This window comes from Mytilus edulis, chromosome 3, assembly GCF_963676685.1.
Source record: "Mytilus edulis chromosome 3, xbMytEdul2.2, whole genome shotgun sequence".
Classification (NCBI taxonomy): domain Eukaryota; kingdom Metazoa; phylum Mollusca; class Bivalvia; order Mytilida; family Mytilidae; genus Mytilus; species Mytilus edulis.
Window position 1 is genome coordinate 7,696,423 of NC_092346.1, and position 21,458 is coordinate 7,717,880.

General features: G+C 33.6%; 2 protein-coding genes across 7 annotated transcripts; one reads left to right on the forward strand and one right to left on the reverse strand.

The window, feature by feature from the left end:
* Positions 1 to 8,914: 8,914 nt before the first annotated feature.
* Positions 8,915 to 12,732, reverse strand: LOC139515705 (lysoplasmalogenase TMEM86A-like). 6 transcript variants are annotated; one of them, XM_071305360.1, is made up of 3 exons: positions 12,503 to 12,732; positions 11,492 to 11,545; positions 8,915 to 9,744 (listed from the first exon to the last, which is right to left on the reverse strand). In XM_071305360.1, exons 2-3 carry the CDS (start codon positions 11,492 to 11,494, stop codon positions 9,046 to 9,048), a joined length of 702 nt encoding a protein of 233 aa, XP_071161461.1. In that variant the 5' UTR covers positions 11,495 to 11,545; positions 12,503 to 12,732; the 3' UTR covers positions 8,915 to 9,045. The 6 variants fall into 6 exon arrangements, with proteins under 6 accessions (XP_071161461.1, XP_071161466.1, XP_071161463.1 ...); XM_071305365.1 differs by having other exon boundaries at positions 11,463 to 11,545; XM_071305362.1 differs by lacking the exon at positions 11,492 to 11,545 and having other exon boundaries at positions 12,503 to 12,731.
* A 3,724-nt stretch (positions 12,733 to 16,456) lies between these two features.
* Positions 16,457 to 20,566, forward strand: LOC139515706 (ADP-ribosylation factor-like protein 1). Its single transcript, XM_071305367.1, has 4 exons — positions 16,457 to 16,610; positions 18,581 to 18,760; positions 19,311 to 19,445; positions 20,145 to 20,566. Exons 1-4 carry the CDS (start codon positions 16,526 to 16,528, stop codon positions 20,297 to 20,299), a joined length of 555 nt encoding a protein of 184 aa, XP_071161468.1. The 5' UTR covers positions 16,457 to 16,525; the 3' UTR covers positions 20,300 to 20,566.
* The last annotated feature ends 892 nt before the right edge of the window (positions 20,567 to 21,458 follow it).

Below are 21,458 nucleotides of genomic sequence, written 5' to 3' on the forward strand. Positions count from 1 at the left end.
CATAAGAAACGACACAAAAAAACTAAACACTGAACAACACGAATCACTACAAAAGCTGGTGGGGGATCCCAGGTGCTCCGGAAAGGTAATCGGATCCTGCTCCACATGTGGCATCCATCGTGTTGCTCATGCTATTACAAACTCTGTACATAGTCTCATTCGGAAGGTCACATTCATGAAAAGGAAAGCGGTGTGTAGTTCCGACGTAGTAAACATAACCGATATCATCTGTGAAACGTAAATTCCATAACGGTCAACCAACTCATGATAAAATTTATGAAGAGGTGATTTCAATTTGTTTTTGTTTAATAGCTTCCTTGTGAGCAGCAACCTCCATCGAGGAAATCATGATAGGAAATACTAGCGCGGGAATATCTTATCAATTGGCAGATATATACTCTGTATGCAGGTTCTGCTGGAATGTTGCTACATAACATAGAAATGGAAAGTTCACAATTGGGAAGCTGAAATCATCTCGTTTTTCGTAAAGTTTTGTTTTCAACCGACCCTCATTGTCAATTTTTTTTTGTTGTGTACTATTATTTGTATGTTTGTCTTTTTCATTTTTAGCCATGGCGTTGCCAGTTTATTTTCGATTTATGAGTTTGACTGTCCCTTTGGTATCTTTCGCCCCTCTTTTGGTCACCACTTCGGAGTTATCATGTATATCTATTATACAGTCATTTTTATAAATTTACTGTTTGCAAAAGTATGAATTATTCTTAATACTAAGGATTTTCTTATCCAAGGCAGAAAAACCTTAGCCGTATTAGGATTGGCACTTTTGGTCCTCAATGCTCTTCAACTTTGTACTTGTTTTGGCTTTCGAACTTTTTTTAGCTGAGTGTCACAATTAGTCTTGTGTAGACGAAACGCACGTCTGGCGTATTGAATTATAAACCTAGTACCTTTTGATAGTTATTATTTGTGTGTTTCTCTGTCCTATATGTTCTCCAATTTATTTGTATTGTAGTCCTTTCATGTAATGTTGTCATTTTAATGTTTTATTTAACATTGCTATAAAAGCGGGAGGTTTTTTTAGCCACAAAACCAGGTTCAACCAACCCTTTTTTTCTCAAAATTTCCTGTACCAAGTTAGGAAATGGGCCATTGTAATATTATGGTTCGTTTCTGTGTGTGTTACATTTTAGTGTTGTGTTTCTGTTGTTTCGTAGTGCTCCTTTTATATTTGATGTGTTTCCTTCAGTTTTAGTTTTTTTGTTTTTTTCTCAATCGATATATGAATTTCGAACAGCGGTATACTACTGTTGCCTTTATGTATCCTTGTACAACTTCCTCTAGCTTGCTGAATATTGACACAAATCATAATTCTTGAAATTGAGAATGGAAATGGGCACATGCCAAAGAGACAACAACCCGATCAAGGAGCAGAAACAGCCGTAACATATTAATGAAAAAATTCAAAGAGTGTCTGTTTATGATTAGATTTATGACTAGTTTACAATAGCGGTTTCTTCGTTTGTGTCAGGCGACCAATCGCAATTTAATATAGAAGTTGTAAAATATTAAGATGTAGCTCCACGAATTTGGGTATTCAAAAATTTCTAGAAAGCTTACAAATATCTAAATTATATGTACATGAAGTTCAAGACTGTTGGCAGGATCGGATAATATAATTAAGAATAACTCAAGAAAAGCACACGATTTGCTGTTACCCAGGCATGGATTACCTTAGCCGTATCTGGCACAACATTTTGGAATTTGGGTCCTCAAAGCTCTTTAACTTTTACTTGATTGGCTTTCTAGCTATTTCGATCTGAACGTCACGGAGTCTTCATGTAGCCAAAACGCGCGTCTGGCGTATTAAATTATTAACCTGGTACCTTTGATAACTATGTACACCACTGGGTCGATGGCACTGCTGATGGACGTTTCGTCCCCTAAGGTATCACCAGCCCAGTTGTCAGCACTTCGGTGTTGACATGAATATCAATTATATGGTCATATGGTCATTTTTATAAATTTACTGTTTTCAAAAGTATGAATTATTCGAAATAATACAGATTTCTTCTCCAAGGCATGGATTAACTTAGCCGTATTTGGCACAACTTTTAGGAATTTCGGTCCTCAATGCTCTTCAAATTTGTGCGTGTTTAACTTTCTAATATTTTTTTATTTAAGCGTCACTGATGAGTCTAATGTAGACGAAACGCGCGTCTGACGTATTAAATTATAAGTCTGGTACCTTCGATAACTTATTACCATTGCATCAAACAACGCGTTAAGCATAAAAGATTTATCTGAAACGACTATTTCTAATGTGGAAAAATTTCCTATGTGTCATATTAAGATATTGATTGGTTATTTAATTGCCAGGATAATTAAAAATGATGTAATCGGGTAGGTGCGGCAGATTTCTATGAAATCAAGGAACTCGAGATAGTTCGTTCTTTACATTCACACAAACGTATTTACAATTTGACATAAGATACGATAGAACAAAATATTGAAACACAATCTGATAAATAAATATGGAGAAATTCGTTACAGGATATATGGGGCTGATCTTGTCTTTGATTGCCACATAGTGATAGCAAAATAAAAAGTCAAACTAAAATGGTAGGAGGGAAAAAAAACAACAAATTACAAAATACAATATTGGGAGGTAAAGAGGCATTAGTCAAAGCAGAACTTTAAGCAGGGCTTTTTAAGGCTTGTTAAGCGGTTTGGCTTTCGTTTTTGTTGAAGGCCGAATGGAAAAGTTGCTGAATTTGTACGTCGTTTGGTCTTTGGTAGAGAGTTGTTTCATGAACATCATACCATATCTTCTCATTTTCATATTAAAGTAGTTACAATCTAGAAATTGTCAACGAGGGTCGGTTGAAAACAAAACTTTACGACAAAAGAGATGGTTTCAGCTTTTCAATTGTAAACTTTCCTTTTCTATGTAGCAACATTGCAGCAGCGCCTGTATACGGAGTATTTATCTCCCAATTGATAGTACGATATTCACGGGCTCGTATTTCCGATAATGATTTCCTTGATAGAGTATTTCTGATCACTAGGAAGCTATTAAACAAAGAGTTTCAAATGGTGAAGTTGAAATCTTCACTTGGTAAATTTTACGGACGCCATTACGAGTTGCTTGGCCGTAATGGAATATCCGTTCCACAGATGATAGCGGATACGTTCATATTGTCATAAATACAATCTCCTTTTCACAAATGTGACCTACCGAATTAACCGGGTTTGTACTAAATAGAGCACCACGACGGTTGCCCCATGTGGAGCAGGATCTGCTTACCCTAACAAAGCACATGAGATCATCCCAAGTTCTAAATGGGGTTCATGTTGCTCAGTATTTAGTTTTCTACGTTATGTTTTGTGTAGTATAGTTTTTCTGTTTTACTTGGCTAATAGTGAAAAAGATCAACAGACAACCAATAAGGGACTGTGATAGTTATGTTAATTTGATTTGGTCTGAAGTGATCTATAACAGTCTTGTTACATTCTCTAAATTGCGCAGTTCAATTTTTTTATTCCACCTCGGAAATATCATCATGATCAAAACGTTAATTCCCAAATAACAGACAGTCGCATCAATTCCATTATATTGACAACGATGTGTGGAAAAAAATCCAGACATAACAGGTAAAGTTTTAACAATGGGGATATCAGTTTGTTGTAATCTTAATCTTTAAACAAACACATATTTCAACAAAGAAATACAAATAATTATATAGACAAAGAACTTCAGCAAAATTGAAAGACAAGAATACAAAATATGACCACAACACAACAACACATTGGCGGGATGCATAAGTACAGAGCCACGCCAAAAGTATACATATATTACCAAATATTGACTAAACAGTAATGGTTTGTATATCAAATTTACTAGATTAATAAAGAACACCAATACCACATCTTCTTATTTCTAAAGATAGGGGTTGCCTTTTGACGATATTCAACTGGTGCCTATTGTGGTGAGACTGACTTTTTAACTGATCCGTTTGTAGCATATTGCAATACAATTATTTGTCACCGGTGAACTATTTTGTTAATGACAGTCTGTTTTTACACTTTTTCATTCGATCGACGCAATTTGAAGATCCTCTCTGTTGTAATGATTGTCAGTCTGTTCTCATTCCCACTATAAATGAAACATTTGCAACGTGATGTAAAGCAAAATATAATAAATCTTAAACAATTAAATTAACACCAATAATCTTTTTCGGCAGATGCACGTTTAGGCTAATTGGAGTAGCAATTTGGCTAAAAAAAATACGTTACGTTTGTGTCATAAAGGTATCATGCTATTTTAATTATAAATTAAAAAATGGGCAAACGATAACAGGGATTCAAACACATTAGTCGAAAATAAACTGACAAAGTCATGTCTTAAAGAGAAAAAACCACAGACAAACAATAGTACACAAAACACAACATGGAAGACTTAGCAATACGAACACCATCAAAAACATACAAAACTAAGCCTTGTAGCAACAACAATGGGGTTGGTATCAGGGAAGGGTAATCATATAGCTGCTCCAAATGTGACACCAGTCATGTTCTCATGTTAACACAAACCCTGTTTAATTTTGCAGGTAATAGTTGTGTCATGATTGTATTTTTAAATGATTTTTAAGGGATTAATATCAAATACTAGTATTCATATAAAATAAAATGTGTCATTAATTTGCCTGTTTATTAGGGAAACTTATTTCCTAGTAGCTTAAATGTAATTTTGACCCGACAATGACAGCATAGGCTCTATCATGATTAAATCCAAATATATTGTGCTCTTTTTCGGTATCTACTAGTTTACAGTCGTCATGTTCCTCCATTATAATTTTTCTGTGTAGTTTTGTCTTCATATTGCTTTGTAGTCGTCGTGTTGTCTATTTTTATTGGTCGTATAATTTGTTTATGCCTTCTCCTTTTTCTTCTAAATGCAATACTTGTTCGTCGTTTCAGTTCTATTTCTATTTTTATGAAAACCATGCGCTCTTCTCTCTCTCACACCGACATACTTAGTCAGTCCTCTCACTCACACACTATATCTGCTGTACCTATCACACACTATGTCTACTTTCTCACACACACTATCTCCTCTCACAACCACACACATGGACTCTTTCCTCTAACATACTTCATCCTCTTTACACTCTCTCCTCTAACACGCTCTCCTCTAACTCTGTCCTATCGGACACTCTCACCACTCCTCTCACACTCTGTCAACTCTCTACTCTCTCCTCTCACACTCTGGCCACTTTCTCCTCTTTCCTCTCACACGCTGTACACTCTCTCCTATCACACTCTGTTCACTCTTTGCTCTCATTCTCTGTCCACTCTCTCCTCTCACACTCTGTCCACTCTCCTCTCACATTCTGTCCACTCTCTCCTCTTACACTCTGTCCACTATCTTCTCTCACACTCTGTCCACTAGCTCTCCTCTTTCTTCTTACACTCTGTCCACTCTCTCCTTCCACACTTTCTCCTCTCACTATCTCTCCTCCCACAGTCTCTCCTTTCACACTCTCTCCTTTCACACTCTCTCATTTAGCCCTGCCCTTAGCACCCTTCGACCTTAATTAACTTACTTCACCCTTCACCATCTTTACCTTTAACCAACTTCACCATCATACCCATTATGCATAACCCTCTCAAACATTCGCATACCTACCCGAAAATACCCCTTACTATTTCTCTAAACAAAATTGGCAAAACAAAATAATAATAGAATTCTTTGTAAACGATCTTTTGTACAACAGCTCAAAGATCCTCCAATAGCCGACATTACGAATGGTTATATAAAATACGTGTATTTTAATTTTCAATTGAACCTGTAGCCATGTGAATTACGAAATTTTCAAAATGCAATGGTATCAAAACAGAAAGGGATTTTGTCGCTAATGAATCAAAGATTTTTGTAACAAATCCACCGACTTTATGAAAGAGATTTTTGTTATAAAATTTTAATCAATATCTAAATTTATAAACTTGTTTTAGGGAAATCATTGCTAGCGCTGCATGCAATAATCCTATATCTATCAAGAATCGAATTGCCAAATATGAGAGTAAAAGGGGAAAGTACTATGAAAGCTTATTTGGGTCATTCTATGCCCTAGAGAAAAAAATGTAAGTCAGGGCTACGACATACTTGTCCGTGGCCACGACTTATTTGTTAGTGGTCACGACTTACCTGTCCGCGGCCACGACTTATTTGTCGGTCGCCACGACTTATTTGTCCGTGGCCACGAATAACTTGTTCGTGGCCACGAATCACTTGTCCGTGGCCACGACTTACTTATTCGTGGCCATCGGTTAAAGGAAAATTTCGAAAATGTTTACAGAACTGACGAGAAAACCTATTGCTACTGATATTCAAAACTTTCCGCATATTTTTTATATAAACATTCCTTTGAAAGAATTAATGGTTCAATATAAATACACTGATGGAGATCTAATTCGATTGTCCAAGTGAGGGATGTAATGTGTACGAATCGTCTGCGTCAGGTAACGGAAAATTTCGAAAATTTTACCTAGATGGTCAAACGAATATTTCTTTTCTATATATTGTTGTTAATAATAACTAATACTTGGGTGGACGTATGAATAAATACACTAATAATTAGGTATTGACAATAATACTTTCAAATACATGTTTTTCACACAATCAGCTTTTCCTACGAAATTGAAAGCTACCGACCGTAAATGATACCTTGATTCTCTGTTATTTCCGTTAATGTTAGTGCCTTCCTTTGGGTTTATATATATATATATATATATTCACACTATTGATTTACTAATCTGATCAAGCAGTTTTATAATAATCTGGATATAAATATTAAGACTTCTGGTTTAAATATAGTCGTCATGGCATGATGTAACACTTCAGGTCATGGAAAGTTCATTTGTATTTACATTAAATATCCTAAGTCATATGTACATTGTTATATTTTCTGTTTTCGACCAGTATCATGATAGTCAAAATCTATAAATTCACAAGAGGGCAGGTGCTGCAGGAGGGTAAGCAGATCCTGTTCCATATGTGGCACCCGTCGTGTTGCTCATATTATTCTTACAAACCGGTTAATAGTCTAATTCAGAAGGTCACATTCGTGAAAAGGGAAGGGGATTGTAGTTACGACGTACGGAACATATCCGATAATCATCTGTGAAACAGATATACCATAACGGTCAACCAACTCAGTGATCAGTGGCGTCCGTAAAATTTACGAAGGAATGATTTCAACTTCATCATTTGGAAAAACAGTTCGTCATCATAATGCGTACCTATATGGCATTATAAAGGAAAGGCATTGTATTTTAAGTTCATTTTATTCTAAAATATAATTGAAATACATCAAGTTCTTAAAAGTGAAATTGCTCGAACATTTTGCTGCACGTTATTTTTAAAAATATTTAGTTAGAATTGGTTTCGTTCCGCCTTTTTTAGTTCCAAAATATGTTTTCGATCGGTATCACGAAACAAAGAAATACTTTAACATTTTGTCAAATCTTATAACGGTTGTTTGACTTCGTATAATATGTATTGTTTGAATTTATTTGTTGTTGCTTTTCTATTGTTCCAGAGTATATAATTAGAAAACTCCTTATTTTCTAACCTGCACAGATAGAAATGACAAATAAGTATGTGTTTGCTTTATAACATGTATGCATGTATAAATTAATTGTTCCCAAAACTTCAAATCTTCGGATATATTACTTTAGCTGAATTGGGCAAACACCTTTTAGAATTTTTGGTCCTCAATACCTCAATACTCTTCAGATTCATGCTTTATTTTGCAGTTTTAGCCTTTTTGATTCGAGCGTCACTGGTGAGTCTTTTTTAGACGAAAGTTTCAAACGGACGTCTGATACACTAGTATAATATGTTAATCGTGGTATCTATATAACTATCAAATCCATCAGTCACGTCTCAGTCATTACAGCTGAACGGACGTGCTGGGCCAGCTCTCCTTTACCCGCTATCTTCGATGAGGGTTTACAGTTAGATATCAACGACTTACTACTTAAGATGACAGAAACCGATCCATGCCGTACAGATAGACGTAGTAGTTGGCGTACCCGCGTTAACATGCACTCCAAAACCATTGTATTATGGGGAGTGTTATGCCGATTAACGTCCGAGGGCTGTATCCTAGGCTGTTGGGTGATACGACCTTCATTTCACTGCCTCACGGCTTTGGTCCTGATAATGCTTCCTGTCATCTTTCGAACTACGTCCGAGATCATCTACCAGTACTCCATCATCGAGGCTAGCGGGCTGCCAAGCTGACCAAACTGGCCCTGAAAGCAGCCGTTAGTGAAGAATAAACAACAAAATAGTCAAAAACCAAAAACAACTCACCAAAACCAAGATGGCGGCCTCCATATTGCAACCTCCACTACTTGTTCCTGACCCATGGCACCAGAATATTTAAAGCTCACCAAACGCCTTCGGGCACCGAGCCGACCGTGCGAGGGCTGAAAGGCCAGTCAAGGTCGTTAAACACCACCACATATATATATAACTATTTAGTCAATTGTCCATGGTCTGATTAACATCTGCATGTTAGGTAGCTACCATTTGATTTTTATTGGGGGGGGGGGGGGGGGGGGGGGGGCTAGGATGAAATTTGAAAAAAATATGCAGGACAGGAATTTTGATTTCAAGCCCCCCCCTCCCCCATAAAAATCAAATGGTAGCTCCCGTACTATTATTCGTCTATTATATGCATTTTAACGTTACGTGTATTATCTCGGTTTTTTTTTACCCAAATGTACTTAATAATGAAGGTTTTAACCAGAAGCACGTACCATAATCGGTATCATTTATTTACATTATACCTTCGAAGAACATATAAATCTGATAGCTTGTGCTTCTGTCGACTTTTTCCTTGTTATCTGCAAGACAAGTGTCTGCTGTCATAATGAATATAATGTTTTTCACTTGATTTTATTGTTATAACATGTATAAAGCTACATATGATGTACCAAAAAGCTAAAATTAAGGTATACGTATCATTTTGAAATTTGTTTTTGATTGTCTGTAGTTTAAGCTTTTATATTTTATAACTAACTATCTGTACTCAAAGCAAGAAAGAATTGTGCAGAATAATAAGTTATCATCACAAAAAACTGTGTACATGGTACGGAAAATTTCCATTTGTCAACTGCTATCAGGAAATCTGAGAGGATAAATAACATGCTACCAACACATGCAGCAAGTGCTGGAAATGTTTTTGTTCTTTCATATGTATTTGTCGCTCTCCAAGACATAACAAGAATCAATGTCATATATATCATCACAAGACAAAACATTATAAAGCTATCAATGTCTGCTTGCAATGTCACTGCAAGAGCTAAATATCCCAGAATATACAAATTCTGTAATCTGCTTTTGCCACTGGACGGTTCAAAGGCTAAGATATAGAACAAATGCGCAACACCAAAGACCAGCATACCTGGAATAAAGAGAGAGGTTCGAGCCACTAATAATGCGTCTCCAAGACTTGATGTTAGTAATCCAATGAAAATGAATTTCTTATAGTCATTGTCCATAAGTGCAGACAATTTTCCTTTAACGGTGGACCGCACAAAATATGCCAACGACAACACTGGCAGAATTTTAAAGAATGCCGCGAAGAATGTTATAGGGGGATACCCTATAAAGGGTTGGTATAACACGAAGTATAAAAGAAGTGTCCCATAGAAGGGATAGAGTGTTGGTTTAGGAAGATAACCTAACAGCTTTGTCTTCATCATATCCATGTCCTGAAAAAAAGAATAGCAATAAATTATTATTTATATTCCGATATGGTTTATCTAAAACATATGCAGATAATCACGAATTTGATTCGCTTATTTTAAATACCATGGGCCTGAGTGGATACTCCTTATCTTAGTTCGCCTTAGATTGTTGGTGGGTATTCCTTATCTAAGTTCGCCTTAGATTGTTGGTGGGGTTAATGTGCCGCTCAATCTGAAATTTCCTGTGTTGTGTTTTATTGACTGGGGATAACTGTGCATGATGTATAAATACGCAGCCTCATCAGTTAAAAATAGGGACGGAATGCCACGTTTTCTGTACGATAAGAACCCATGCAACAACTCTTTTAGGGTTCCGTTAATAGCCTGTTGCAATGGTAAATTTTTCCATATGCAATATACACTCATTTTTTAGTAGCCCTTTTCACAAAAAATCTTAAGTGTAAAATTAATCTTACGATAAAAATATTTAGTTGAACTGTGATGAATATTTTAGACTTACGATAAATTTTACACTTACATGTTGTACTTATCATTTATTAGTTCTCGTCCTGAATATGCAATCAGTCAATTTGAAACAAGCTCCGTATGTTCATTTCAAATGTTTGCTATTGGTCAATATGTAGATAAAATTTACACTTACCGATGACCATTGACTCTGATAATGTGTTAAAGTTATACACGAGAAATACATTAATCAAGATGTCTCAATAGGCATATTTTTAAAATCTGATTTGAATATAGACTTCATCTGAAAATTTAACCCTACTTGCAAGCAGCCAGGAATCAAACGCATTCGACTTTCGTGAACCATTTCTTGGAGTAATAATGGGTGACAGTGAAACCGCTTGTAGTTCTTTGAAGTTGCAATTGGAGCGATATCGGACTAATAAAAGGCTAACCGAAATATAAATGCATTAAAAAAGATTGAGATAAAAATTGCAACAGTTGCTTATTCTAAATAGTGAACCCGGAAATATAGCTTCGATTCTCTATAATATGACAATATCAATATGTGATACCACTTCATTGAAAACTATAAAGCTCGTCCTTTGACAACACGTAGGCAAATACGAGCGAATAAAACGCTTATTGACATAACATTTTCTGAGTGTTACACAATACCGAACAAGTACCATTTCACGCGGCAAAAGATCTTTAACGTTTGCACATTGTACAAATAATCAATCATCGATATTTTTTTTATGAATGTTTTTAAAAAACTGTTAAACTACAAAGATATAAAATTTCACCTACCATGTTTCAAGTACGGATATCCTTGATATAATGTGTACAATGGGGTGTGTCACACTCAGACAGACAAAGATAAAATTAATATTTACTCACCTTGAATATATTATCAGCGAATCTCTGCAGTAAACTTATAAATATATAGTCATGTGGTTGCAAATAAGGTACAAGCGAGATTTAAATACATAAATAGCTTTACCTTTCACTTTCAAATAAATTTAAACTAAATCAAACTTAAGTTCGAATTGTTATTAAGTCGACTTTCATTGTACAAAGCTTACATATTGCACAATTGCGTATTATAAATATTAAACAGGTGGCAACATATATTTGGCACTGTTTGATATTAAACTTATATAAAAGTATGATCTTCTGATCTTTATATCGTTCAAATTTTACAGTCGGTATATAAAATTATTAAATATACTATGTCATAAATATCCCAATAAAATAGTAAATATGGATTGTTTCACCTCTTAGTAACGCTGAACTGCATACGTACCATGTGGATAAAACCATTTAACGTTCAGCTTTAAAGGGCATTGCCGTTGAAAATCTGAATAATAAAAGTATACTTATTCTGAAATTTTCTTATTTAAATTTTTTGTATGCCTACTTAACCTTAACTGATAAATATTAAGTTCTTAACTTTGAAAAAGATAATATTAAAAGTCCATACAATAACCCTTTTATGTTTTACGCATGATAATGAACAGCAACCCAACACACAGAAAAACCAAAAGAAATCAAAGGTCAACACAATGCTAAGCGCCAGATATTTCCCTTTAAAAATAGTTACAGGCAGACGAAGTGAGTTAGTTTTCCCAATACCGGCATTCCCACTTTAAACCGAGTTTTTATCGATCGTTGGTTATCAATTGTCACGTGTTATATCGTCAATAATCGATTGTAACATGTGGATCGATGTTCAGTCAGAATGGGGAAGTTAAATCCGATGCCTCATATAAAGAGAATGTTGAGCTCTTAACACGTTCAGAACCCTTGCAACAACCCTTTTAGTGCTTCGTTGGTGGTATTTTGCGAGGCTAAATTTCTGTCCCTATCCAATTTAACCTCATTTTTCCATGGCAGTCAAAATTTCCAGAACTTATCCTGGAAGGTCTCTATCACAGGACCTTTTTTTTTTGCATGCATTGTTAAGTTGTTTTCTGCCTGAATATGTATGAAATATTTTCCACTGGATGTTAAGCAACCATCAATCAATCAATCGATGTAATACATGACAGTCAGTTGCCAAATGCAAATTATGACGAAAACATTTTCAATAAATCCATATCATTTTATGTAAATCTAATAAATACATGTATAATATCATCTCTCTTCGATTACCAACGTGACTTCAAAACATATATGATTCATTTTCCGTTAGATTTATAGATAAACTGTCATTCAAAAACATTTTAAAATAGTAAATATAACGCTCTGCAATTTCACTCGTTAACAAAAAAAAAATAATGTACGTAACAATTCTAATGCATTGCTAATGACTTACCTTTGAATGTCGCTATCAGGTACTATCATGACGGCTTCACTGTTCAAGGCTAGCATGGCTAGTGCAACAATGTCCTTGATTCTGACAACTAACCTGCGCAATGAAATTACATCAGGAACAATTATTGATTGTACTGGCAGTACTTAACTTTCTCAAATCACATGCTATTAAGCTTCACAAAGTAAGCTCATTTGTCAGCGGTTAAGTTACAGTTGTCTAGATTATTGATTGAGTATTTCTACATCTCATATAGATCTTAGAAAGATAAGAACGTGAATAAAATAGCACGTGGTTTTACTTGTATATGTTTCATGTTTTGCTGTCTTGTTAATCAATATGTAGTTATGTCTGTATTGTAATCATTTACATAAAGAAACTGGATATGTCTTTAAAACTGCATCCCATCAGAGGAGTGTGTCTCGCGTTTCAATTGAAATATTACATACATGTACTAAACTAATTCTCAAAGTAGTTAAATGGTATGTGCATACTTTTATCAACTATGGAAGGTCCTGATGACATGCTGTTGTATACAGGATCAGTTAAAAGGGTTATCAAAATTCAATATTTTTGGCAATTTGATGTTTTAGAGCGTTCAATGACACCAAACGCATAACGAATGATTGATGCTGGTCAAACATCTAGCGGCAAATATTACAAATTTTGGAAGCGATCAGATAAGCAAAATATGTAATATGTAGAATATTGATGAGTTGGCATGTAGGTAAAAAAAAGTTGGACTGCAATAGGAAAGCGACAATATACCGGTTCAGCTGCTTAAGCATTGTCATTTAAAAGACCACCGATAGACCTAACAAATAGTTTTAAACTTTTTAATGGGCTCTTAAACGCACATGTAGAGAATGTTGCACTCACTTACCCTATACATCGGATTTAACTTCCCTATTCTGACCGGACGTGGCTTCGTATATGTATCTCCATAGCCAAAACGGTGGTCTTTTTGTGGATTTGGCAGCCGTGCATGAAAACAGTACGAATGATCATCACCTTACCTCAGTCAATCCATGGAGTGCCAAAAGATTAATGAAAAATGTCGACTGTTTCTCATTGAATATGAACTTGTTGTGTAACTATACACAATTCATCAATTATTGAAAAAAAACGAAATTTATCTTAAACACCATAGCTAGGCAGTTCGGACGCCGATACGATTGTTCAGATGATTTTGCGGTGACTACCAGTTATTTTTCGGAGGTTTTTTTTACCATAGCGTTGTCGGTTTTTGGTTTGAATATCACTTTGGTCTTCCTTCCTTTTTCGATATCGTTAAAGCGCTACCGAATTTGTGTTTTTAAAATCTTCTGAAAAATTGCTAGAAAGCCAAATACCAAAAAAATATACGATTTGACGATTATTTAAAACGAAAAGAAAATTTAAGAAAAATAAATGGTGAATATATATACTAGTCAACAAAAGAAACGATACACGACTTTGGAATAAATTTTCTCAAAAAGTATTAAATATTAAACAAAATGAGATAGACTATTTTAAAAAACTTTCATTTGCAATGTATGCGCACATGAAAATCAAAATCAAAACCTGCCGGAAAGTAACTAAATTCTGTGTAAACGATAATAGGGTGCAAATTATTTTTGCGGAAAGTTGGATAAAAAATCGACACAAAATTTTCTATGTTTCCATGGCCGTCATTAAGTAGTACTACCTTCAATATTAATGGTCCTATAAACGAAAAACTTCATCTTTAATTTGAAAAAAAGTCGTGTATCGTTTCTTTTGTTGACTAGTATAGGTAAAAGGGTATAATCTGTTTATCTAGTGATGTATACAATGTATCTAAGGTATCATGGAAAAAACGGAAGATGATGTGACATCACACTCGACAATGTAATCCACAACGGTATCAGTCAGCTTTAAATTCTTAAACGTGCAAAAGATATGTATAATATGTACATGTATCATAAATTTTTATGAGGCAATCATAACAAAAACTTTGGGTTTTATCTAGTCTATATTTACTATACTATTCTGTATGTGCAATTGAAGGATTGACATATTGACAGAACGATGTAGCTTCTAGTTTAATCATGATTGCCCTTTTCTACTAAATTATTGATACCATTTTTTTATTTAAGTATAGAAAAAAAATTATATTTCGTGACAAACCACATTGATTCAACAATTAAACAGTTGATATTCCAATCGATACTAAATGTGACAACATACTAATGATTGACTTGTTAATTCACCTGGCCGGAACAGTGAGCTGTTGTTTTCACTTAGCGTCCGTCGTCCGTCCGTCTTAGTATACTTTTTTTTTTTAAATGTTCTCTAAAATTACTTTGCCAAATGTTACCATACTTTGCCTGAATTTTCATGAAGGAATATAGTTTATAAAGCATATCTAGGGATTTAATCCATCAACAAGGAGGTTGTTGTAGCAAAATAATGAAACACAGGGTGAAAGATTTGCCTATTATCTGAAAGACTATAGTCTGATCTCTAAATTAAGCGCGAGTATATTTGGACTGCCTGGATTCGCATTACGTCGAATGATGCATGTGGCAGTAAATTATTGACAAAACTCACGGTAAATCCAAAGGGGCACATCTCCCAGAAAAAAACATTGAATCATAATTTCCTGTGGAACACATATACATAATATGTCCTAAGTATCAACAAAGTTTCATGAAATTCAGTTGTCGTTTTCTTAGGAACTGCTATGGCAAATTGCTGCAGTAGAATATTTAGGTCAAAATTCTAAGTTCAAAGGGCATAACTAGACAAAAAATGAATCATAATTCCTGTTGATATGTACGTCTACATAGTATGTCCTTAGTATCTACAAAGTTTTGAGAACTTCTGTTGTGTGGTTTCAGAAAAGAGTTGCGATGTCAAAATGTTGCAGTAGTATCTTTTTGACTAAAATTTTAAAGTTAAGGGGTATAACTCAAAGAAAAAATAAACCATAATGTCCTGTCCGGCGATATGCGCATCTGCATAGTATAACTTTATTATCTAAAATGATCTACAATTTTTCGTGAAATTCTGTTGTTTGGTTTCAGAGCCTTGAGTTGCATGCGATGAGTTACACAGAATAGACGAATTGACAGCCAGATCAACGAAAACATAATACCGACTAACACAACTTGTGTATAGTTAGGTTATTCTGTTTCAGTGTAGTACCTTGATATACTATTATTAAATAAAAACTGATACCGTTAATCTAAGCAATCCGATTAAACAGACACAATTTGTAAATTGTAACAGTATAAGCCGAGACGGTTAATCAAACGCTTGTCATCGACAAATATAGAAATGCAATAAATAAAAACAATCCCGACATGATTTCTCTCAAAAATATCATCAGTGAAATGTATCCTTACTAGGTGTGGGTTCAACATTTAAGATACTCTGTTCTTGTGTTGACAAGTATAAGAATATCAATGACATTTCATCTAGTAAAAATTGCTTGAAAATGATGATAAAGAGGATATTTTTCCTTGCTCCTATTATTCATACGATTTCCCGTTTGTAACACTTTCTTCTCTATTGTTAATTTTCCTTTTCGTGTTGATGATGAAGTTACTATATGGCACTCAATTCAGTTCAAAATACTTTCCAAGAACATATCCGTTTTCTTCAATTGAATTCTTTGTGTTTGGAAATAAAAATAGTCTTCTTCTTTTTACCAAAGCTGATTTACACTTTTGAAAACGGTAAATATATAGTGATGTTTGTTTTTCACTGATTTATTCTGCACAAAGCAATCTTCATGAGTAAACTGTTAATGACATATTATATATCACAAAGTCTGAAATCGTACATTCAATGATGTGTGAGATATGTATCTGACACTGCATTTGCATATAAAATTGCCTGTTCATCGACTTTATATATGACTTTCTAGGACCGTGGCTATTCATCATAATAAACATTCTTTTGGGCTTTAGGTAGTATTGTAAATTCGGATTATCTCCCTTGCGTTTCCAACATAAACAAATTTTATCTGACATATAAAATTTAGTGGTTATTATAATGTAGATGGGACTGGCATGCACAAGACCTGATATTAACAATGCCATAGACTTCCCACAAAAAGTATTGTTGCTCGGGAAAAGCGGTGCAGGTACAATGAAAAATAATATGAGTCATACAGAACTCGCACCCCCCTTTTTATATTTTTAATATACAACATGTACGTTATTAACGTGGAAAAATTAATATAGAGGGGTATCATATTGTAATATGCTGTGTATTGATAAATAGTACAGATAAAAACAAGAACACATATGATAAGTTTAAATAATATTAATTATTCTATATTGGAATTATTTTAGTAGGTTTCTCTATATGAATTGGATTTTGAATAAAAAAGCATATTCACTTGAGAAAGTGTTATTCACCACGTTAAACGTCACGCGCTTTTACATGCAACGTTATGGTAAAATGTTTCGTGTAAAATTTGTTTTGGTATATGTTATTCATTAAATACATTTTTTTTCTCGGAATATGGAATAAAACAATTAGTAAATATTATACAATTACTGTCTTTTGTTTCGGTAAATATGGGGTTTAATTGACTTTTGAAAAACTGATATTCACTTCGGCCCTCGGCCTCAGTGAATATCATTTTTTCAAAAGTCAATAAAACCGCATGTTTACCTCATCAAAAGACAGTAATTGTATAATATTTACTAAAAAAATAATCGGCACTACAGTAGTGTCTGTGAGACACTGGCAACACAGCATGAGGGGAAGAATAGATAAATTTGCATTCATGGGCTACATGTACCAGCTTCCAATTTTATTTAAGGAATGACTGATATATTTTTTCTGTCTATGAAGAAATAACATAAAAAATTTGGTGCACACTGAATAACATGGTAACGGGTTATTTAACAGTGTGCACCAACTTTTTTATGTTATTTTGAATGAACAGAAAAAATATTACAGTCATTTCTTATAATTTAATTCTAAATTCCCTTTTAAACCGTAGAAAACCATGAAAAAACATTGATCACATGACTAAATTATGTCTATGGGCTGATAACAAAATAACGTCAGCTGCCAACCAAAAGACGTGTTACATGCAAAATTTAATTATTATTGAATGTCTTTAAATCGGGAATAAAATGTGAAATAAAGGCAAAACTATCACAATTAGTAAATAAATTGATTCGTTTAGCATGTTTTATTAGTTTTTAAATATTTTTAATATAAGTATTAACTTAAACTATAATAACTTATGATAGAATTCTGCTTCTGCCAGAAAATGGCCACAATCAAAAAACTGATTATATTGCCATGGATTTGGTAAGCATACTACATGTAGTCTACCGTACTATACCACCACCCTTCCCCCAAATTTGTTTTTTTAGTTTAGCTATGTCATCACGACTTTAAAGGCCTTAACTGACGATGCTGATATGATCCACAGAGGAAGAGCGTTCCACTCACGGATGGTTATTGGGAAGAATGAGTGTTTGCGATAATCAGAAGATGCTGATGGTACTTGAAAGCACATGTTGTGCATCTTTAGTGTCAGTCAGAGTCTTTTCGGTGAAATGAGATGACCTTCCTTTGACATGGCCACTTTGTGCGTCTCACTTCTTTCCTTCTTTGTTAAAAATTAAATTCTTGAAATAAGTTTATGATTAATAAAATAAATGAAAATAGATTTAGGTTAAAGTATAGATAAAAATATTTAAAAACTAACAAGGGAGATTTATTGTGTCGTTTCACGGTTTGACTGTGATGACATTCAAAATTGATTTAAATTATAAATCTAGATGCTGGTAGATATAGATTACAAATGCCAATTTGGATACTCATCCCTGCATCTGAGGAAGCAAATTAGACACTACCAAAATTAAACACACACAAAAATTACAGAAAAATGGAGATCCACTCCCCAAATACCTGTGACAGAAACCAGTAAGGACACTTGTCACTGATGTGTTAAAGGGAAGAGTTTGCGATTTTGGTTCCTTTGAATTGTTTCCATGTTGATTCATTGATCTTTGCATAAACATGTCAGATAAAGAAATCAATTTTTAATAATGAAGTTTATGAATATGAATATAAATTTATTCATAGGTAAGACAAGCTTGCTGTATGGTTGGAAGCTGGGATGTGAATCTGTCATAAAACCAATACCTACAGAGGATTTTAATGTTGAAAAGATTGAATATAATGGACAAATCTATATAGTATGGGATCTGAGTGGTGCTCCCAATTACCATCCAAGATGGAGACAGTTTTACCATGGAACAAATGGTATTTATTTACACCATAATGAATAATGAATGATACTTATACTAATAGTCTACCTACAGATTAAGAGGGACTATTGGCAGGTTTAGAATGAAGTTTGTAAATAGTCTGCCTTGATGTTTAGGAGATCATGTTATTTCTAGGACAATTACTTATCACCAAAAACTTGAATGTAAAATAATATAGTCGTAACATGATAACACATTACTTTAAGGATACACAGATCGTTGATTTAATACTTTTTTTGAGAGAGTTTTGATGAATCTTTGCTGATGTCTTGGCCATTGATTGCTCAAGGTTCAGTGGCAAATATTTCATGCATGTCAAGGACAACATAAACATATGGACAACTGATGTCTGAATGATGGGAGATTTTTGTATCCTGTAAATTTAGTCACAACTTTCATAAACTAGATGATTTAGAGCTTGACATATTGTATAGACATCTGTCTATTTTTAAGGACTGTATGTTGATTTTTTGGTGTCTTTAATTTATTTGTGTTGTTGGTTTGCTGTCTTATTTAATTTATATTTACCCTCCCTTGTTTTGCAGTGTTAGTTATAGTCGTAGACAGCAGTGATAAAGACATCATGAGATCATTGAGGGAAGATGTAAACTCCATTCTACAGGAGAGAGATTTAGATGACATTCCATGTGTACTAATACTCAACAAATCTGACATAGCTGGTAGGTATAATTTACTATATATATATTTAACCATACAAATAAAAACAGTGAGTCATTTTTATTAACAAATATGAAAATGGTGATTGCATCAAAGTGAATGCAAATTTGTGTGTTGTAAATATGACTATAAAAATGTTGAGTTGACTTTAATAAAGAGTCAGTACATAATCAGATGTATTTTGTCAAGCATCTTCACTATTGGGTCAGCAGTCATAGGACTCATTCATTCATAGCTTAGTAATTTGTGAACAAAGATAACACAAATAACTGAAGATCTGACTCAACACAAAATTACCACAATGACAAAAAAAAAAAAGAAAAAAGGAGGAACTATGAATCTTGGCCTAAAATAATATGTATAGTTTTTCAAGTACACATAGCTAAGGCAAAGTCGACATCACAAAAATGATAATTAAAACTTCTATTTAAATTTCTTTTTACATAAAATCACACACTTCTGCAAAATATATTCCCTGCACACATGAGGTCTAGGTTCAGTTTCAGTAAAAACAAAATATGTTTTGTGTTTGAATTCTTAACTTAATATTTACCCATTTATTTGCCACAGGGTTTCCTCTAGAAGCTCCAATTGGAACTTCTATTATCTAGTGAACAGTGATGATGACCACACATATTTCAGTCACAATTTTTCTTCAAAATATAGCACTTAATTATTTTTCAAAAAAATTCTATGTTTAGATGAGAAACCAGAGACAATGGAGAAGACTATAGACTTCCCAAGTTCACCAAATCTTCATGTGATCTCCTGTTGTGCCAAAGATGACAAAAGTTGTAAAGCTGCTTTAGAAAAAATATCTGATGTGTGTAGGAATTCAAAACGGCCAGAACAATAGATAACGTTTACGTTTGAATCAAAGTATTGTTTATTATATTGACAGTTCCTCACAATACTCAATGTAAAGATCTGTATTTTTTTTTTTTAATCAGTTTATATATTAAAACTTCTCAAAAAAAATAATTTAAGAGCTGTTCCTCAATTGATTAGGTATGGGCATTTGAAGGCATTTTTGTACATGAATGTAAAATTTTCATAATCCTTACAAAATTCTGAGGAATACGCAACCTCCAACAATTTATAAATTCACAAAAAAAAAAAAAAATCACCATCAAATTTAAACAGCTCTCAAATGATAGACAGAAGTAAGTTGAGTATAAATATTAAAGCATTTAATGTAATCTTTAAACTTAAAATGATTAAAGAATAAAAAGATTTTTGGTTAATGAAGTTCAAAATGAAGTCTTTTTCAACAGCTGATGTATATTTTTCAAGATAGGTTTGTGTGCTTATGTTTGTTTTTTTGAAATTTAGTTAGGTTTATTTTTAGATTTAGGTACTTTTTTAAATTAGAACTTTTGGCAGAAAAAAATGTCTTGATTGTCAGATATATGTTGAAGTGTATGCAAAAGTATTAGAAATAAACAGGACTAAATATTTTGCCAGAAGTGTTTTGAGATGTAGGGACAAAATTTGTTTCATTGCATTGCCTTAAAAAGATCTCTAACAAAGTAAGAGTTGAAAATATGAGAAACAAACACAATTTATATCATTAATAGAAGAAGCCTGGGTGCAAAAATGAAAGGGACAGCAACCCAATGGCACACATAAAAGACATCTTGAGTGATAATTCATGGTCTAATAACTTCAGTAGTCAAGTTCAAATCTTAAGTTAACAATGGTTTTGAACATTCAATTTATGTATAAAACAAATGAGACTGAATCAAACAGTTTTGTTGAACTTGCAATGGTATGTCAATTTGATAAATCTTGGTATCTAAGGTATCAATATTTAGGTTTAGTGTGGTTAAATATTTTAAAACATCAATAAAAGTCAGACCTTCATAATCAACAAAAAGCATCTTAAAAAATATTATTAAAAAAAATCCATAATGATAAATAGATTAAGATTATTGTTAAATCTTTTTTCTGACCACATGTGGCATATTTTTGTTTTTCACTGTATATTGATTGCAATTCAGCTTGTACTTTAATGT

Excerpts from the sequence above, each read along its gene's own strand:
- LOC139515706 (XM_071305367.1), top strand. The coding sequence starts at position 16,526 with ATGGGACTGGCATGCACAAGACCTGATATTAACAATGCCATAGACTTC. Across the intron at positions 18,761-19,310 it reads GTTTTACCATGGAACAAATG|TGTTAGTTATAGTCGTAGAC; the intron begins GTATTTATTTAC and ends CTTGTTTTGCAG. Across the intron at positions 19,446-20,144 it reads CAACAAATCTGACATAGCTG|ATGAGAAACCAGAGACAATG; the intron begins GTAGGTATAATT and ends TTCTATGTTTAG.